Source organism: Phoca vitulina, unplaced genomic scaffold, assembly GCF_004348235.1.
Source record: "Phoca vitulina isolate PV1807 unplaced genomic scaffold, GSC_HSeal_1.0 scaffold85, whole genome shotgun sequence".
Classification (NCBI taxonomy): Eukaryota; Metazoa; Chordata; class Mammalia; order Carnivora; family Phocidae; genus Phoca; species Phoca vitulina.
This window is the reverse complement of record NW_022589788.1, coordinates 4,152,351-4,170,659: the sequence shown is the minus strand read 5'-3', so window position 1 is coordinate 4,170,659 and position 18,309 is coordinate 4,152,351. Positions and strand designations below refer to the sequence as shown.

Genomic DNA, 18,309 nt, shown 5'->3' with positions numbered 1-18,309 from the left:
GAAACAGTATAAATTAAATTTTTAATTACGGGAACACTACCTACATCTTTCAAAATTACAAGCAAAGTAAACTGCCCCACCTTTTTTATGCCATAAACGAATTTAACAGTGTCGACCTTCAATCCTAGAAACCCCTCTCTGCAGCGGACGGCGGAAGGCTGGGTTTTCTCTGGTTTGTAGCCGCTCCCTCGCTCGACCCCCAGCATGAACGAGGACGGAGGGGGCTGCGGTGTGGTGCGGCGCGGACCGTGGGTGACCTGCCGGGCTCCTGGTGTGTGCAGGCCCTCCCTGGTCCCCTCCCCGGGGCCGTCTGCCCCCAGTAGAGGCCCGGTTCCTCCTGCTCTCCCTTCCCACAGGGAAGCTAACGTGTGTGGCGTGTCTAAGTGTCAAGCCCACGGCTTCAGAATTTGAGCCGAGAGCGGCAAAGCTAAGTCATGCTTAGTGTAGGTGGATCTCCTCCACCGAAGTACACAAAATAGTTTCCAAAAAGTAGGAAAATAAACATATTAGGGCTTTAATCCTCTTAAATAAAATTTAAAAATTCAACATTAACATTTAAAATGTACCAAGCATGCAATTCTTGGATTTTGAGCAAGTCCATCTCACTGGGGATACATTCAGGTCATCAGTAACTAGCTGAGAGAGATCTGAACATTTCTACAAACAGATGAACAACGGGGCAAAAGTGACTGATTTTGTCAAATTCAGTAACTGGCAAAGTAAGGTGGTGAGATCTGTTCAGGTGTGTGTGCTCACTTCCAATCTCCAGAAGGAAGCCGGAAGTTGGGCATTTTCGAAGCTAGACGGTGACAATTCTAAATGAACTCATGTATGTTCTTCAGCGAGGGCATGGGGAAACTTCTCTGAGCAGCCGGCTCTCGCCTTCCCTTCACTGGATGAAGGTACGGGCTGAGCACCCAGGACCCCGTGTGCCACAGTGTGCCGGAGGGCCCGGCGAGGCTGGGTGGCCAGCCAGCCCAACAGTGGGGTTCCCGAAGCCATCTGACTCATTTATGGTACTTGGACGTCGCCAGGCTTTGAGCAGCTAGAGCGTGATTCATGACCCTCTAGGGTCCAGTCGTGTCCCGCTGGCCTGTTCTCTAAGCGTGTGGAGCGATTAAAGGTATATTAAAAATCAACGAACAGACTCCCCAATTCAAGTTCATTCACGCATCTGCGCAACCGGCTTAATTTTCTGTTTAGGCACTGGTTACTAAAGCTTTCCAACAAGGATTGGGGAAGGGTCAGAAATACTCATAGAGAAGATGAACCAGCCTCTCAAGAGTTACAGCAAGTGACTACAAAGAGCCCACAGAAGCCCTCGCGAGGCCGCTAAGCCTCCTTCACCACCCCCACCAGGGCGGGCCTCAGGGTGCGCCCGTGCAGCTTGTACCCCACTTTGCTGACCAGCGCCACCGTGCCGGGCTCCTGCCCCTCCACCGGCGCGTGGAACAGGGCCTCGTGCTCGTAGGGGTCGAACCTGGCCCCCACGGGGTTCAGCCGCAGCAAGCCGTGCTTCGTGAACACCTTCTGGATCTGGACCTCAGTCATTACAAGCCCCTCGTAGAGGTTCTTCAGATGAGGATTGTCGTCTTTAACCTCCTCCTTTGGGACACTCTGCGTCGCCTTCTCCAAGATGTCCGCGACCTCCAGCAAGTCCTTACAGAAGCCCTGGATGCCTAGACGAAGTGAAGGACACCGTCATCTGCAGTCCCACCGCCAGCGGGGCACCCGAGAGCTGTAACCCCGTCGACCTCTCACACAAACTCCTGAACGGTAACCTTTCAAACTATTCACTTGTCCTCAAATTTCAATGGTGTGTTAAAAAACAAAAACAAAACAAAAACAAAAAAACACACACAAAAAACACCAAAACCCAAAAAAACTTCTGGGTTTAGATGAGAGCTAATTAGGCATGAAGACAAACAGTTCCCAACGTGCAGAAGCATCTCCCCATCAGTCCTGCCCCCCGCTAAGGAACCCCGCCCCCGCGGCCGTTCTGTGGGGAAGGGGCGGCTGCCCTGCCAGCACCGTGGGGTCAGAGTTCCCAAGACACACCCAAGCCTTAACCCTAATCGAACAAAAGAAATCAGAAGAAAAGTCCCTCCAAATTCAAGGCAGTGTATTACATCAGATTGTTTGTGGTTTCAAGGAAATGCTTCAGATGCTGACTGGAAGTCAGGGGTGACCGCAGCGCCCCGGTGGGCATCTGCTTCCACCCAGGCCCTGACCGGACACAAGGGCACCAGCCCCGCTCGACTCTGCAGGAGGCAGCACCTGTGGGTGACTTCTTGTCGCAATACTTTCCCCTCCTCCTGGAAAATGAAATAAAAAACTTTCTACCTATCTGATAAGAACATGGGCGTCTACCATGGATTAAGCTTGTGCCAATTCTTGGGGGATGGTCTGTCCTCATGGAGTGTATGGTCCGAGACAAGCGTCAGATAAGCACACCAGTGACAAACACAATCACAAATCCCACCTCCACGAAGGAGCGTTTCTCGGTGCTGAGCAAAGCTTATACTAAGGGACTTCATTTAGACTGGAGAGTCTGGAGAGGTCTGTGAACCAAGGCCTGAAGAGTTATCCAAACATTCGAGGACTGAAGGGCGCCCAGTGCACAGGGAAGAGGCAGACCCAGAGAAGCTGAAGGTTCCAGATGGGGCAGCCGAATGGGTGGATGGCGTGGTCACACTGTCCAGGCACAGGGCAGAGATACTGCAATTCTAGCTGCAGACACCCCAGCAAGGCAAAGAGCTCAGTAAAGGGAGTCAAATGCGCTTTCTGGTGTCTCAGTGCATATAAAAATTATGTTTACGCTGTAGTCTATGAAGTGTGCAATAGTATTATGTATAAAAAAACACATACAAACCTTAAAAAATACATTTTGCTAAAAAATGCTAACCATCGTTTGAGCTTTCAGTGAGGTGTGATCATAGACCATAACAAATACAATAATAACGAAGCGTTGAAACTATTGTGAGAATCACTGAAATGTAAGAGAGACACGAAGTGAGCAGATGCTGGTGGAAAAATGCTTGCTCAACGCAGGGTTGCCAAGAACCTTCAATCTAAAAACCGCATCATCCGCGGAACACGGTAAAGTGAGGAATGGCTGTATTTTAAAATCGCTTTGCCTGGGGCATGGCGGCGCAAGCGCCGGGGCTGGGATCAGGGCAGAGTGGATGGACGGGAGGCCAGCTGTTCAGCGCTCAAGGGCCAGGGGGAACATGGGGATGGGAAAAGAGAACTTCAGATTCCTGCCCTAAATAAGCACCAGGAAAGATCACAGTATCATTTACTAAAGTGAGGAAGAACAGCACAGATAAAGGGAAAATGAAATTCGAAATACCCGTGAGGCATCAGATGCCGACGCTGGGGAAACGACAGGACACACGGGACTGGAACTCAGAAGAAACATCTGAGCCACAAGAACCTGTGCGTGGGCAAGTCGCCTGGGCAACCTGGCGAGAGGAGGGGAAGCCTAACCCCAATCCCTGGAGGCCAGGAATAAGCAGATTTCAAGCAGAATCTGCTGCCTGTGGGGGCACAAGATTGGATCTCGGTTTCTACTTGGCCGTGCACCTGCCATCTGTCCTCAGGCGAAGTAGCTATGGTCTCACCGTGAGCCTTAAGAGGCTCTTCCAGAACGCGGGGGAATGGCGCCCGCGGGTCTGTACAGAAGGTTCTGCGAGTACTCGAACTGTACCTGACGTTCAGCGGACACCAGCATGGGCGTGGCGTCGGGGGGGCACTGGCCTCCGCATGGCCACCGCAACTTCCCAGCTTCGTGAGGAGTGCCAGCCATTTAAGCCTCAATGATCTCAAATGTAAAATGGGAAGGACAGCGACAAAGATATCCAAATGCTGACAGTGCAGACAGCATCTTAGATTTTCATGTGTGTGAATGCTGAGCTAGCTACGGAAATGCCCATCCGGGAGGCTGACCTGCGGGGACTATCTGCGGGCTCAGACGGCCTCAGGTTAACCGAGGTCCGCCTGGGGAAGAGCAACACACACACTCCTCACCAAAGGAGTCACACTTGCAGTTCTAAATGCGGGTCCCAGCTGCGACTTCTCCTTGCAGACTCCTCTCCACTGGAGGGAACGCACCCAGCGGCCTCCCCACCTCCTCACCCTGGCTGACCCTGCTGTTCCACACTCACACTGCCACCCCCCCCACCCTCCCCGCCCTTTATTTTTCTAGGATCAGTATCAGATAGTGTCTACCGTTACCATATAATTTTGCCTCCTCCACCAACTTCTGGCTCCTCTGCCTCAAGTTCTCGGTGTCTGCCAAAGCTCGCTTATATTTTTCCTAACAAAAAAAGGGGGGCGGTAAAGAGGAAACATACATGAGTAAAGCAAGGAACAAATTCGTAAGAAAGCAAATCTGATATGAACAAATTCCAAGTCCAAGTAACATGTGTTACGTCTGACATTTCAGAGCACAGGCAGCAGAGCTTAATGGGTGGAAAGAAGTTACATCCGTGTCACTATTTCCAACGATTAAGAGATCAAGGGGTCACGTATCTGTGTAGCCCCCAGTGAGCAGCTGGACAAGGATGAGGAAAAACTCTCATGGTTCTGACGGTCTCATCGCCCCTCAAGGACGGACCACTCACTCCCACAGAATTTCCAACTTCAGGGAGTCCTAGAACGCTGGTTGGGGCGGACGCACCCAGAGCCCACAGTTCCAGGAGAGGTTTAGGAGAACCGCCAGCCCACTGAGGAGAGAAAACCCCATCCGTGAACCTCTGGTGTTTTGACTGCTGCCCGGTGGCCCCGTCCCAACACTTGACTGGGTAACAATCACCGATTGCTGGCGCCCTCTCCATTTCCCACCAATTTTCCTGTTACGCCACTCATCTCCTGAGCACTTCTAGCTCCGGGGCCTCTGTCCTCCAGTTACAGGTGATTCTAGTGCAGTGGTTTAGAACATGGCTCCTGAGGCTCAAACCTGGGCTGTGCCTCAGTTTCCTCGTCTGTAACCAGGGCTCTAACCGTTGACTCACAGGGTGTTATGAGGATTAATATAAATAAGGTGGTTAGAAAAGAGCCAGCATAGATCGTTTGATATATTTTCAAATCCCTAAAGAACCTGATTTGTGCCACCTGTGCCTTTTCACGTGGAGTAATAACCTGTCCTTCTAACTGGTTCACTACACCCCTCCCTCCTTATGAAGAGTTCCACATAACCACACCTCTGGTCCCAACACCTGGCTTCCCGTAAGACCCAGCTTAAGGACTGCAGTGAGTGTGCTTCACTTGTAAGGACCACCTCAAGTCTTAATTCAATATCATCTATGCAGCGTGTGAAGAAGATTCTCATGACAGAACCAGAGCCACAGAGGATTTGCGTTCTAGTCCCTTCTTCAGCAGGAACTTGCTGCAGGACCCGACTGCAGTTCTCGGACAAATGACCCAACTCATCTGGCCAGAGGTCCTCTGAAGAACCTCACCTGAGTTCAGCAGATCACACTTCCCCACGAGAGCCTGCGTGACCTTACCACGGTCTCCTTCAGCTGCTCCTCTAGCTTGACCTTCTCGTCCATGAGTATCTTCTCTGGAGAGGGGGTATCTGTCTTCTGTTCGTTCTGACCCACGTCCTCTTCCAGGTTCCGGCCGCTGTTCTTCTGTTTCGTGGCTGTGCAGAGCAGCCGAGGAGATGGTCTAAAACAAGTCCCCGACACTATGAATTAAGACTGGGCTTTTTGCTTAAGAGTCAGATATATCAGTTTAGAAATTTGAGATAATTTAAAATTATTTGCTACTGACCTGTGAGGGAGAAAGAGTTTATCTTAGATCTAATAAAGGCAAAGAGTATATTATGTACAAAGGCTGCTAACTCACATAAAAGCTCCTGTAATGTGTCTAAACTAGCAGGTCAATGTACCAAGGCCCCGGAACTAACCTCTTCTTTCCATTCCAAACACCTCCTTCTGAGATATGGTCGTCTAGACCCATCACATATTGGAGTAGCTACTGTCAGAGGTGAGGTCCAGTGCTGACGTTGATGACAAGGATGGACTGGGCAGAGATCCTGCCCTTAGGGTACTTACTGTCAAAAAAGGTATCTACAGACAAAATATTATAATTTTGGGTTTAAAAGTGATAAAAGAGGAATCATGCTTCAGGAGGCTCAGAGTAGAATGTTTCTAGCTTTGGAAAAGTGGAAGCCCATGAATGGCTTTGTACAGAGGGGCTCTGAAGGACAGATAAGAGTTACACATAAGGAGTCGGCACTGGAGATAAAAGCAGGGGGATACACAGAGGGAAACAAAGAGCTCTAAACCTAATACTGGAAGTGACTCAAGACCTCATCCAATCTGATCCCCACATGAAAAAGGTTAAGTGATAAGCCCAAGGTCACAAAGTTATTAATGAAGGACAGAATGGTCTTAAACTCAGACTTCTTCACCAGGACCAGATTTCTCCTCAAGCTTAAAACTCAGACTTCTTCTAAGAGCTCTTCTTAATTGCGCCATATTTCAATCTGAAAATAAACTACAGTCAATTTTCTTCCCAGATTAAAGGAAACTGCCTCAAAGAACAGGCGAGCTAGCGGTACACGGAATGTGTGTACAGGGGTGTTTATGACAGCAGCAAGCTGGGGACAGTGAATACACTGTCACTTCCACAGTCTGGAATATTCTGCGGCTGTGAAGAAGAATGTCGAACTCTCACCTCTGGGACACACTACAGGTATACTGTGCGGTAAGAGGGGCCACTGAGAGGAACAGAACACGAAGCCTCCTCTGTCAGGACAAACCAGAAATCCTGTGTAGGCACACTCGGGTCTAGGCCTGGAGAAGCATGGAAGGAGCCGCTAGTCTGTGGAGTGCAGTAACCGGTCCATCGTATTTTATTTCTGTGATTTAAAAAAGCTCATAACCTAGCAACTGAGCATGCTGTTGCGAGGCCTGTCTCGTCTCAGTCGTGCTGGTCCCCGGGCGTGAAGTCCCCGCCTTCCTACAGCCCCGCTCCTGGGGCTGAGCCAGAGGGGCTGCGAGCGGCGTGGGGGGATGCAGCCGGACAGGTCAGGGAGCGCGGCTGCTCTTAGAGCTACGGCTCCCCCCCGAGCCTCCTTCCACAATCAACTAGTTCTCAAGGACAGAAATTAATGCTACCTTGGTGATCGCCTTCCTGGCAATTAATTCAGATAGAAAACCACAAATTACCCGAGAAAACACGGAAGCCCTTTCCCTCAGGGAATCGGGTGGTCACTGCTCTGTTTCCGTGTTTTGGTTTACGTACTTTACGGGGCTAGCAATCCCACCGTCGTCCCCTCCCACCGCAGGTAATCCTCGCCCGCCAGCCGGGTCCCCGGTGCACGTGAGCAAGCTCCTCCGGGGAGACGTCCAGCTCTGGCTCCGCCCAGCTCCCGCCCACTGCCGGGCCCCGAGCAGCTCCTCCGGTAGGCACCTTGCTTCAGAGCCCTTCCTCCCGCAGAGATGCTGAAGACTCGCCGAACCACCGCACGAGCTAGGACTCTGAATCAGCAGGGGCCGCAGATTGAAAAGAACAAACGGGGAGGGCCCCGACTCTTGCGAGCCTCCCCGCGGACGACTGCACTGCTCTACCTAAATTCCTCACTCCACGGCGGACCTGGGACTCCGGAAGGAACCGCGGCCGAGGCGGACGTGCCCGAGCGGCCCCGCGGCCCCGGCCTGGCGCTGCCCGGGCACGCGCGCCTGCTCCCGCGCGCAACTGGCCTTGGGAGGGCCGCCGGATCCCGGGCGCGAGCGCGCGTGGGGCCGGTACGCGGGGTCGGTCAGCCCCGGCCGAGGGGCAGGCCCCGGGCGGGAGGGCCGCGCGCCGCGTCGGCGAACCGCGGGACCCACGACGCCCCTCTCCCAGGCCGGAGCCGCGCAGGGCTCCCGGCGCGGCCTCGGCCCGAGTAGGAGCCGCACTGAGGATAGCGTCCTTCTTCAGCCACGGGCAGCCGGGCGCCCCTTACCTGAGAGACAGCGCCAAAGCTGGGAGGCTGTGCCGCGCCAGCCTCACGCACCGAGCCGCCATGACTGTCGCTGCCACCGCCGCCGCCGCCGGCACTGCGCACGCACCGGGCATGCGCGGAGGCCGCTGGCCCGCCCCCTCGGGGCGCGTGGCCACTCGCGCAGACTCTGTGCTTCCTTCCCCGCCCAACCACTTCCTTTCAGCCAATCCGTAACCGCTTCTCCTCTGATGGACAGACAGTAGTAACCAATAATTGTGGGCCGCTTCAGAGCACTCTCTCGCCACCCCACCCCCGCGCTTCCCCTCCCGGTGGGCGAGGTCTGAGGCTTCCGGCCCTCAGAAGGTGAGGAGGTGAGAGGTGAAGGGAACCGTGGGAGGAGACGCTCGCGGGCGGGGCGCGGTCCAGGGTTGAACCAATGGGGAAGAAGCGTGGGGGGGCGGGGCCGCCGGAAGTGCGGCGCTCGGCCCGCGAGACTCGCGTCGGACCGACCCTTCGGCGCTTCCGCTGCCCTTTGCTCTGGGAGCGGTTTCGGGGCGCCGGGCGTGCCTTCTGCGGCGGTGCGGACTCCCCGGACGCCGGGCGCTGTCAGACGCCGTTTGGGGGGCCGGGTCCGCGGCGGGGACGGAGGGGGACTCCGGCGCCGCCCGGGAGCCCTGTTAGAGCGGGTGCCGGAACCCAGGGGCAGATGTGCCCGCGTGGACGCTGGAGGGTGGATGGAGAGACGGGCGGACGCTGGTTGTCTCCGCGCTGTGCTCTCAGCTGCACGTCTCGATAAAACACAAATCGTGACGATGAGAACCGCACCTAGGAATGCGCTGGGGACACAGAGCTCAGACATCCAGGCGTTTTCGTTGATCTGGCAGAGGCCTTGCTGCGCGGTCACATGCCCTGAAGCCGAGGCGCTGGGAGGGGAGGTGGCGCTTTTCTTAACGCCCCTGGCGGCTGTCCCTCCAGCGAGGGCCGGCTCCTCTCCGGCACTCCTGGCCCGCACCCCGTCCGCCAAGAGGGAGGGCTGGAGCCCGTGGTCTCCCCCAAGGGGGAGGGCTGCCTGCAGGTCACATTTGCGAGGACCAAGCCTCTATTCTCTGCGCGCATTGAAAGTGTTGATAATGTTGGACGAACATCTACACTGTGCCAGGGTCTTGTGACACCTGCCGGGGAGGCAAACAGCCAAATCCAGAATGTGGGCTGTTCTGTGGAAGAATGACCCAGTTTATTAATTAATTAAGGGGCTGGGGGAAAAGAGAGGAAGTAGGACTGTTTGACAATTAAAGCTTAAAGGACATAATTAAATGGTGTGTGGACCTTGTTTGGATCATGATAGGACAAACCAGCTGGACACGGTGAGGGGAAATTTGAATATAAACAGTATTATTAAGGTTTATTGACACTTGTTAGGGAGAGAATGTGGCCTGGTGGTTCGGTCAAAATGCCCTGATTGTTTAGAGATGCAAACGGAAGTATTTACACTATATTGCCACAGTGTTTGGAATTTGCTTTATAAATACTCATGTAAAAAAAATGAGGATAGGAGAAGCTCAGTGGCAAAATGTTGATAATGGTTGAGGCTGGATGGTGAATACCATCTGAGTTATAACTCCTCTTTTGTATATTTGAAATTTCCTGTACTAAAATGTAACGCGATAATGTCATGTTTCTCACTGGCTGTGACGTCGGGCAAGCCACAGTCCTTGATCTGCTCACCTGTAAAACTGGGATCATATTTTTTTAAGATTTTTAGTTTTTTTAATTTTTATTTTATTTCCTCCGCACAGAGGAAACTAGGTTTCCCAGGCTGAGAGACTTGCCAGGACGAGGGACCTGACGTCTGGCAGCAAATCTCACCGCCACTCGTCCCTAGCACACTGGCTCCAAGCGGGAAGGATGTTCTTGGTAAGAGAATGCCACCAGAAGGGGCCACAGATATTCCTGTTGAAATAATTTTCTGCAAATAAAAGAGAGCACACAAGCGGGGGAGGTGGCAGAGGGAGAGGGAGAAGCAGGCTCTATGCTGAGCAGGGGGCCCAACGCGATGCGGGACTGAATCCAAGGACCCTGGTATCGTGACCTGAGCCAAAGGGAGACACTTAACCGACTGAGCCACCCAGGAGCCCAAAAACTGGGATCATATTTATTGTGAAGTTTAAAAAATACTCATTTCCTAACTTCTTTGGGCTCAGAGGGAATCAGATGGGCATCCCAAATAGCTTACAGTGCAGCATGAGGACAATCAACGGAGAGGTATAGCCACTGGGTTCCGAGACAGAGACAAGCACGGGTTGTCACAATGCGATGCCACGCTGGGGACACTGAACTACCAGTTGGTCCAGGGTTGCCAGGAAGCCATACCCTAGATCTGTGCCCTGCCCCTTGCAGTCTCCCTGAACAGGGATCTGCCTGTGCTGCCACCTGGTGGCCACATTGGGAACTGCTCCAAAAGGGAGCTGGGGCGTCACAGACCAAGGTGACATTTTGCCACTGCTCTTGGGAGCCTGCTCAGGTAGTTAGTTCCCTGAGATCTTCATCAACTCAGTGCAAGTCCTCTCCTCATGGAGAGGAAGCTGCTTGTATGGGAAGACTCCTGGATCAGCCCACAGAACACACTTTTAGCAAAGGGCATGGGTGGCCCGGGGGCAGGGATGCGGGAAAAGCAAGCTCAACAGCGCATGGTGCCCCCAAGAAGGAGGGGGTGACGTTTAAGAAGGTGTCCTCAGGTGAAGGTTGTGCGGATGGCTCAACAGCGTGTGGACCATGGGTGTGATCCTCACATAACAGCCAAGTGCTGGTGGGTGCTAGGCTCTGGGCAGATGTCCTTTTGGATCAGCACACAATACGGTGATGAAGGGACAGAGCCCAGCCAGGTTAGGGGGCTTGTTCAAGGTCACGAAGGCAGAAGAGGGCAGAGCTTTTGCATATTTTTCTCAACTAATCTCAACTTCCACGGTCAGAGGCGAAGCCAGAGGCTGCCTCCGTCTACCCAGAGTGCTGGCCGCTGCCAGAAACTGCATTATTATTATTATGGTCCCTCAGCATGGACGGGAATCTTCCTCCTTTAATCCAACTCGAAATAAGCCAATTTAAAAAATGGGAGGGGCACCTGGGTGGCTCAGTCGGTTGAATGTCCGACTCTTGATTTCAGCTCGGGTCATGATCTCAGGGTTGTGGGATCGAGCCCTGCATCGGGCTCCTCGCTGAGCGTGGAGTCTGCTAAGATTCTTTCTCTCCCTCTGCCCTTCCCCTACTTTCTCTCTCCCTCTTCCTCTCTAAAAAGAAAAAGGCATAATAGGTGTGGTAGACACAATTCTGAAGATGGGCCCCAAGATACCCATCCTCTGGTTATCCAGCCCAACACAAGTCCCAACGCTGCTCTGAAGGCACTTTGCAGATATAACGAAAAGCCCAAGCCAGTTGGCCTTCATGGAGATTATCCGGTAGGCTTGACCTTGGTGGGTGGAGAGGTTCCTCCAGCAGGCGACCCCAGAGAGCCTCAAAGCGTGAGAACATGTCGGATGGCCAGTGCTGCTTTGGAGATGGAGGGGTCGTGTGGGAGAGAAGGCAGTGTGCGGCCTCTGGGAGCAGAGGGAGGCTCTCAGCTGATGGTCAGCAAGGAAATGAAGATCTCCGACCCACTGTTGCCAGGAGCTGGACGCCACCAGCAACTTGAAGGAGCCCCCCAGGAGCCCAGCCTGCCGGCACCTGCTGTTAGGAGGCCTGGAGGGCACCGAGCCACCGAATAATCCTGTGAGGTGGGCATTACCTCTCTTGGCTTCATTGGATCGTGTTTTGGCTCGCAGCACATGGAATGGATTAATCATAAGCCTGGCTCCCTTTTTCATCACCACTGCTCATTCTTGGCCCACTTCTGATTGTTCCTTTGTTTTGGTGGCCGACCCCTCCGCCCCGAGGAAACCAGGATTCCCAGGCTGAGACACTTGCCCGGACAAGGGACCTGACGTCTGGCAGCAGATCTCACCACCACTCGTCCCTAGCACACTGGCTCCAAATGGAAAGGATGTTCTTGGTAAGAAAATGCCACTAGAAGGGCCACAGACGTTCCTGTTGGAATAACTTTCTGCAAAAAGAGCCCCATCATTTGCACGGGGAGAAGCGAATGCAACAGAAACTCCCGGCATGTCCCCAAGAACTTTGGAAAGATAGCGGTTAGAACCGGCTGCCCCAGGTGCGGTCAGGGGCCTGCCATGGGCACAGTCTTTTCTTCCCGCAGAGCTGGGGAGAGGGTGGCCTTGGCTTGCCCGAAGGACAGGGCAGGAGGGAGGAGGCAGCAAGCCCCTCAGATCCCGGGGAGAGCGTCTTACAAGGCCTGTGGACATGAGAGAGAATTTGTATCTAAGGCTGATTAAATTGTTCACCACAAGCCCCCTGCGTTTCGAACCCTCCTGTGTGTTGGTCGAATTCATCATCAGCCAGAAAAAAGTCAGAACCATGAAAAGCGCTGTGGGTGAGGATTGGCAGGAGGGATGGTTTCTCATTAGAAAAATAATGGAGATTATTATAGCGGCGTTGGAGGGCGTGAACGGTAGGGTAGCCCAGGCACATCAGCCTTCCCCCACCTTCCGCGGCTGTCGCGCGCGTCCCCGTGAGGAAGCTGAGTGCCTGGGCTTTGTCTCCCCTTGGCTCTGCGCTTGGATCGGTCATGAGCCCAGGACCGGAGCCAGAAGCATCTTGAGGTGACAGCCGTGACCCTGCGGGACCACGGGTCAAGTGGGTCTCTCCCCTGAATAATGAGGCTAAGGACACTCGCGCTATCGTGAGGAGCATGTGGCTTTGCCGCACATCCCCCAGACGATGACCTGTCACAGTGACAGTGGCTGCCACCAGTAACGGTGTTCGGGAAAGCGGTGTCGCGTTGGTGATGGATGAGGTGTGTGGTGCCTTCTCAGGAGCGGTGCTCGAGGGCGCAGGGGCTCGGGGGAGCTATGTCTGAAGCTGGGGCGTGCAAGAGCCTCCTCTGTCCCTTCCCCTGCTGCTGGCAGCGGGGGCGGCTGTCAGGGAACACCTGTGCTGATGCAGGGCCCACACGGGACAGCCACAGACGCAGCGGGTGCACCTGCCCTGCTCTCGTGCCTGAGCCCTCCTGGGGCCAGGGAACCAAACAACTGTCCCTGAAGCCAGAGACACTAACCTCCCCCCTGTGCAAACGTCTAGGGGTGGGCAGTCCACGGCTCCCAGGGTGGCTCCGGGGCCCAAGGTTATCAGGGGCCCAGACTCCTTCCCACTTGCTGCTCTCTGCCCTCCCCCAGGTGTGGCTCTCGCCCTCACGATGAGGATGGAGCTCCGGCCGTCACAGCAGCATCCCCAACAGCAGACCCGCAGAGTTGGGGGAAGGGAAAGCCCACACTGTAGCGATCTCTCAGGGAAGTTCTGTGCAGGGGGGCTGTGAGCTGGGGAGCGGGGTGCTGTGGGCCCAGCCTGCCGGCTTGCCCCTTCACATTCTGTCCCGCCCTGGCCTCCCCCTGCATTCACCGATTGGACGGCTTTTCCCTGAGGTGTGAAAACTTAGAAAGCACCTTCTCCAAAGGGAGTTTCCAAAACTGAAGATGTTCCTTCCAGAAACAAAGCCAGTGACCTGAGGCCACAGGAGAGCAAACTGGAGCTGGGCCAGGGCCTGCGACCCCAGGAGGAGCCCTGCTGCGCCCGCCTCCTGCCGGCCCGCGCATCTGCCCACAGCCTGAGCCGCAGACAGCAGGGGAGCAGCCCCCCTTGGTGCCACAGGTGGCCGGCGCTGAGCCCGGTTTCTGGAACAAGCAGCGTCGGGGTATGAAGCAAACACACTTCAGTCCAGAACCTGCTTCTTGGAAAAATCGGGTTGCGAAACATGCACAACGTTTTAAAGAGGGTTTTCAGGATGACTCCCCGCTGCTGGGGCTGGTGATGGCTGGGGGAAGGGAACTTTTTGCCTGTCCTTTATCAGGCTGGCGGTGCCGAGGACCCACTGTGCCAGACGCTCTTCCAGAGTGTCGCAGAGCTCCCTTTACGCATCGAATCTTGCAGCCACTGTGGGGCGGGGGGCGGGGCGGGGGGGGGGGGGGGGGGGGGGGGGGGGAGGTTGTTGTTTTGTGATTGTTTTGCTTTTTCTGTTTGTCTGCGCTCACTGGCCTAAGTTTGATGTTCTTCCTGGGACAGGCTGGGCCCCCACCACCCCCAGCCTGCGGCTCTGCCCATCACCTGGCCTCTTACGGAATCCCATCCTTCGGCAGAAGTGACAGGCCCAGAGACAGGGCATGCGACCCAGGCAGGGCCAATCAGATCCTTCCCTGGACGTGCTGTGTGGAAGCTGGGGGAGCAGGTCTCTCCCGCCAGGGTCCCCACGTGGGGAGACGGGCTTCTGGAGCCCTGCGCCCCTGCCCACCGCGCCCCAGGGGGCGGACCAGCAGAGACACGCGGGGAGGGGAGGCTGGAGACACAGATCCCCATCCCAGAGCCTGAATCCTCCCCCGGAAGCCCTTTCTTCACTCCCGAGGCCCGTCAGCACCCGTCCCTGCGCGGGGAACCAAGTTCCGATTGGCTCCATTTGCCTGCGGGGCTTTGCGTCGGTCTTCCGTCCCTTACCGCTAAGGTTGTCACCACAGTGTCCCTGCACGTCACTGTGACCCCCGTGGACAGAGGAGGGTGCTGCGGGGAGTCCAGGTCCCACCCTCGTGCGCTGGGGACCGCACGCTCTTTCCAGCACCCGCTCTTCCCTCTCTCAGTAAGTCCATCGCGGCCCCCGCACTGTGGCTGTTTCTCCATAACCTCCATGAGGAATGCGGGGCCCAAGCTTAAGTCAGAGCTGTGTGTGCGCTCGTGTGCGCTCCGGCTCTGGAACCTCGGTCCCCGTGTTACTTCATTCTCAGATCCAACGGACATCTGACCCGCGCTGTGACGTTTGCTGCCGCTGTCACCGCAGGGCCCTTTCCCCAGCACGCTCCTGCTGGGCTTTGCTTCCAGCTGGGTCCGCCGGCTCAGGCAGTGTGAGCGGGGCCTACCGTCCGTCTAACCATGAGACCGTGCGCTGCTGTGTGGAAACCCCCAGGCCGCCCCCAACCGCGACAGCGAGCCTCAGGGGCTCCGTTCCCTCACCTCCCCGGCGGCTCGGGGGAGAGTGATGAGGCCGTGCAGGTAAGCCCAGGACGCAGACACCAGGCCTCGGCCTCCCCCCACAGAGAGCTGCTGAGTTTCCCCAAGTTTACCTCTAGAAATCCATGGCCGAATGTTTTGGGTTCTACCAACTTATTAGACAATCAGGTAAGATCCAAGTGCATAGTCCTACAGACTTCTGAAAATCAAACGTATCTGGGATGAGAAATGGCCCCCCTGGGCATTCCCCCGAGGGGATCGAGAGCGGGAACTGAGACATGTGTACCCTCATGTCCATGACAGCACTGTTCCCAGGAGCAGAGAGGTCGGAGGCGGCCCCCAGGCCCTCGGAGGGAGGGTGGACGGCCAGTCTGTGGTACTTTGTTCCATCCCTGGGAAACTCAGACGGGTGGCTTAAAACGACAGAAATGATTTCTTGCTGCTACGTCTGTGTTCAGATTGCCCTCTTCCTTGAAGGGCACCGTCATAGCGGAGGAGAGCCCCCTCTACTCCATTATGGCCTCAGCTTAACTGATTCCATCTGCAAAGACTTCATTCCCAAAAAGGTCACAGTGACAGGCACTGGGGTTTAGGACTCCAACACACCTTTCGAGGGGATACCATTTAACCCATAACAGTCTGCCCTCTGGCTCCCTAAATTCATGCCCTTCCCATATGCAAAGTATATTCACATTAGCCCGATAGGCCCCCAAAGTCTTAACCATTCCAGCATCGAAATGCCGTCAGGTCGGACTCAGATCTTGACTCCTCTCTGTGTCTGAGGCCTGCGCGGGGGACACGCTCGGGGAACATTGGGTGGAGAATCCAGATCCAGGAGCCACTCCCGTGCCACTCTGCTCTGGTGCAAAATCCCAACAGCCGCCACCACAAGCATTCTCGGGCTTGCTCAGCGCTCACTGCCCACCTCGGGGACTGCCCTCGGGATCCCGCGGGGCGCCGATCCGACGGAACCCCTGAGGCTGGAGGGAAGCCCAAGACAGAGACTGGTGATCAGAATAAAATGTAATACCTGGCTTCTTCCATCAAGATGCTTAGCACACTCTTTTGTGATTGCTTACCTAAAGCAACCCGAAGAACTGCATGAGACTGCATTTTTGTAAAACAACATGAAACTGTTTCTACTGACTTTTTGTTTGCTCTTGTGGAGACTTCACGTCTCTCCTCCAGGACAATGTGGTCTTTTGTCTTCTCAGAGCTCACGGAGCTGTATCTTCCGGCTGGGCCTCCCCCTCTTCTCTCCCCCGATGGCTGGGCTCACTGGGGTCCTTCCGCCTGCTCGCCTGCAAGGGTGGCCCCACATCTCTTCTCCTTTATCATGTGCTGTGAATGCCAGTGCGAGGCCAGGCCACTGTCTTTGGGGAACAACTGAGGGAATGGGCTGTTCAAGTGCAGGCGGCCATCTGGGAGGGTGGGAAGGGAGGGAACACAGAGAGAAGGTTCTGGAAGGAAGAGCATGTGATGCATGCAGGGTGGTTGTTGGGGAAGCCAGTGAGAAGACAGGCTGGGCGGGGTGGATGTCTGTTTCTGCCTCTGCAGGATGTGCTCTCCAAAGGGGCGAAGGTCTCGGTGGAAGGAGGCAGTGCCACTGGTCTCCAGGGTGACACTCTCTTGACTCTCCAGGACTCAGTTTCCCCATCTGTGAAACGGGACGAGGAGAACCCACCGAGACGTCACACAGTTGTGGTTCATGCATTCGGTCATGTGCTGAGCCATTCCAGGGGCCGGGTGGGTATCGGACGCAGGGGCGCTGCAGGGTAGTAGGAGGGACGTAAGGCTCTCAGTCTGTGGTAGATAGCTGTAGTTATCGGTCGACGTTGTGCCTTTCAAGTCAAGCTTGCATCGTGAACCAGGGCCTATGGGTAGAAGGGAGGGATTTGGGACCAACATAAATAACGTGATCACCATAGGTAGTGAGCTTGCTGTCAGTGGAGGAAATCAGGCAGCTGCTGGCTGCCCTCGCAATTACAATCCAAGGTGATGTGGCATGTGGTGAGGACCTGGAGGAAAGGCCCAGCGAGTGAGGGCAAAGTGACAAAGGGGTCACCTGGATCGGATTTTAATTCTACCCCCAAAGTAATGGGGATCTGGAAAGCCACTTGGGCAGAACTTCCCAAGTCATCAGGATGGCGGGTAGGTTTTGCGGGGGGGATGTGGGGGGGGCCTGCAGGGCCCCTGGAGGGAGAGGAGGCTGCCTTCCGGCTGGGGGAAGGGAGCCCTGGTGGCCTGGTGAGGCCTCGGTGGTGGGAGAGGGTGACAGCCCCTGAGACAGAATCCCCAGAGGGAAGGACAAACTGTGTTCCACTGGACTGTGGGGTCCTTGAAAACAGGCATGGGGTCTTTTATTTTCATTTCTGTATCCCCAGCACCCAGCAAGGAGAGGGCTGGGCCCACATGAGGTCTTTGGAAACGGTGGCAGGGTGGCCGACTGCCTCGGGACGCACGGTGTTTTGTGATAGAATCAGAGCTAGAACCTTGTGATGGTCAATTTTCTGGTTCAGTGTGGCTGGGCTCAGGGACGCCGCAGAGCTGCTGGAACATTTTCTGGGTGTGTCTGGAAGAGAGGAGCGTTGCAAGCAGGTGTGCGCTCCCCAGTGTGGGGGGCCCCACCCCGTCCACTGAGGGCAGGAACAGAACACACAGGTGTGGAAGGGCGAAGTCGCTCTCTCTGCTTGAGCTGAGACGTCCGTCCCGTGCCCTGGCTGCGTGCACAAATCTCCAGGGTGTGCAAATCCTCAGGGACAGCTGCAGGTGGAAAGCGCTGTGCGGGATAGAGCTGTGGGCAGGGAGTCAGGACCTGCGTTCCCAGCTGGCCCTGTCCCTGACTCAGTGTGTGACAAGGACAGCGTCTATTTCGGGGCGCCTGGGTGGCTCATATGGTTAAGCGTCTGCCTTCGGCTCAGGTCATGGTCCCAGGGTCCTGGGATCGAGCCCCGCATCGGGCTCCCTGCTCAGCGGGGGGCCTACTTCTCCCCCTTCCTTTGCTTCTCCCCCTGCTTTTTTTCTCTCTGTATCTCTGTGTCTCGAATGAATAAATAAAAAGATCTGTAAAAAAAAAAAAAAAAGAACAGCGTCTATTTCTCTCTGGTCCTCAGTTTCCCGGGCTCTAAAACACAGCCCTGGCTTACATGGTGGCTGGAGCCCACTGTCACTCCTGACAACGCATGAGTCCCAGGCATGGTGGAGAAGAGAGCTCGTGGGGGAGGTCTGCTGGCAGGGACCCCACATTGTTCTCTGGGCCCCCTGGCGAAGGC

At 55.4% G+C, this 18,309-nt stretch overlaps 1 protein-coding gene and 1 long non-coding RNA gene across 6 annotated transcripts; one reads left to right on the top strand and one right to left on the bottom strand.

Moving 5' to 3' along the window:
* Positions 1 to 2: 2 nt before the first annotated feature.
* Positions 3 to 8,176, bottom strand: GRPEL1 (GrpE like 1, mitochondrial). The gene is made up of 4 exons (XM_032395502.1): positions 7,961 to 8,176; positions 5,511 to 5,673; positions 4,237 to 4,318; positions 3 to 1,679 (listed from the first exon to the last, which is right to left on the bottom strand). Exons 1-4 carry the CDS (start codon positions 8,071 to 8,073, stop codon positions 1,333 to 1,335), a joined length of 705 nt encoding a protein of 234 aa, XP_032251393.1. The 5' UTR covers positions 8,074 to 8,176; the 3' UTR covers positions 3 to 1,332.
* Positions 8,177 to 8,198: 22 nt separating this feature from the next.
* LOC116626299 lies at positions 8,199 to 17,940 on the top strand. Of its 5 annotated transcripts, none has more exons than XR_004298264.1 (5): positions 8,199 to 8,302; positions 9,736 to 9,853; positions 11,232 to 12,842; positions 13,222 to 13,736; positions 14,815 to 17,940. It is a non-coding gene; the product is annotated as an uncharacterized LOC116626299 (long non-coding RNA). The 5 variants fall into 5 exon arrangements; XR_004298268.1 differs by having other exon boundaries at positions 8,200 to 8,302; positions 11,232 to 11,981; XR_004298267.1 differs by having other exon boundaries at positions 8,206 to 8,310.
* The last annotated feature ends 369 nt before the right edge of the window (positions 17,941 to 18,309 follow it).

Coding starts and splice junctions, on each gene's coding strand:
- GRPEL1 (XM_032395502.1), bottom strand. CDS start 8,073: ATGCCCGGTGCGTGCGCAGTGCCGGCGGCGGCGGCGGTGGCAGCGACA. Junction 5,674..7,960: donor GCTTTGGCGCTGTCTCTCAG/GTAAGGGGCGCC, acceptor GACTTGTTTTAG/ACCATCTCCTCGGCTGCTCT. Junction 1,680..4,236: donor GGAGGAGGCAAAATTATATG/GTAACGGTAGAC, acceptor CACTTCGTCTAG/GCATCCAGGGCTTCTGTAAG.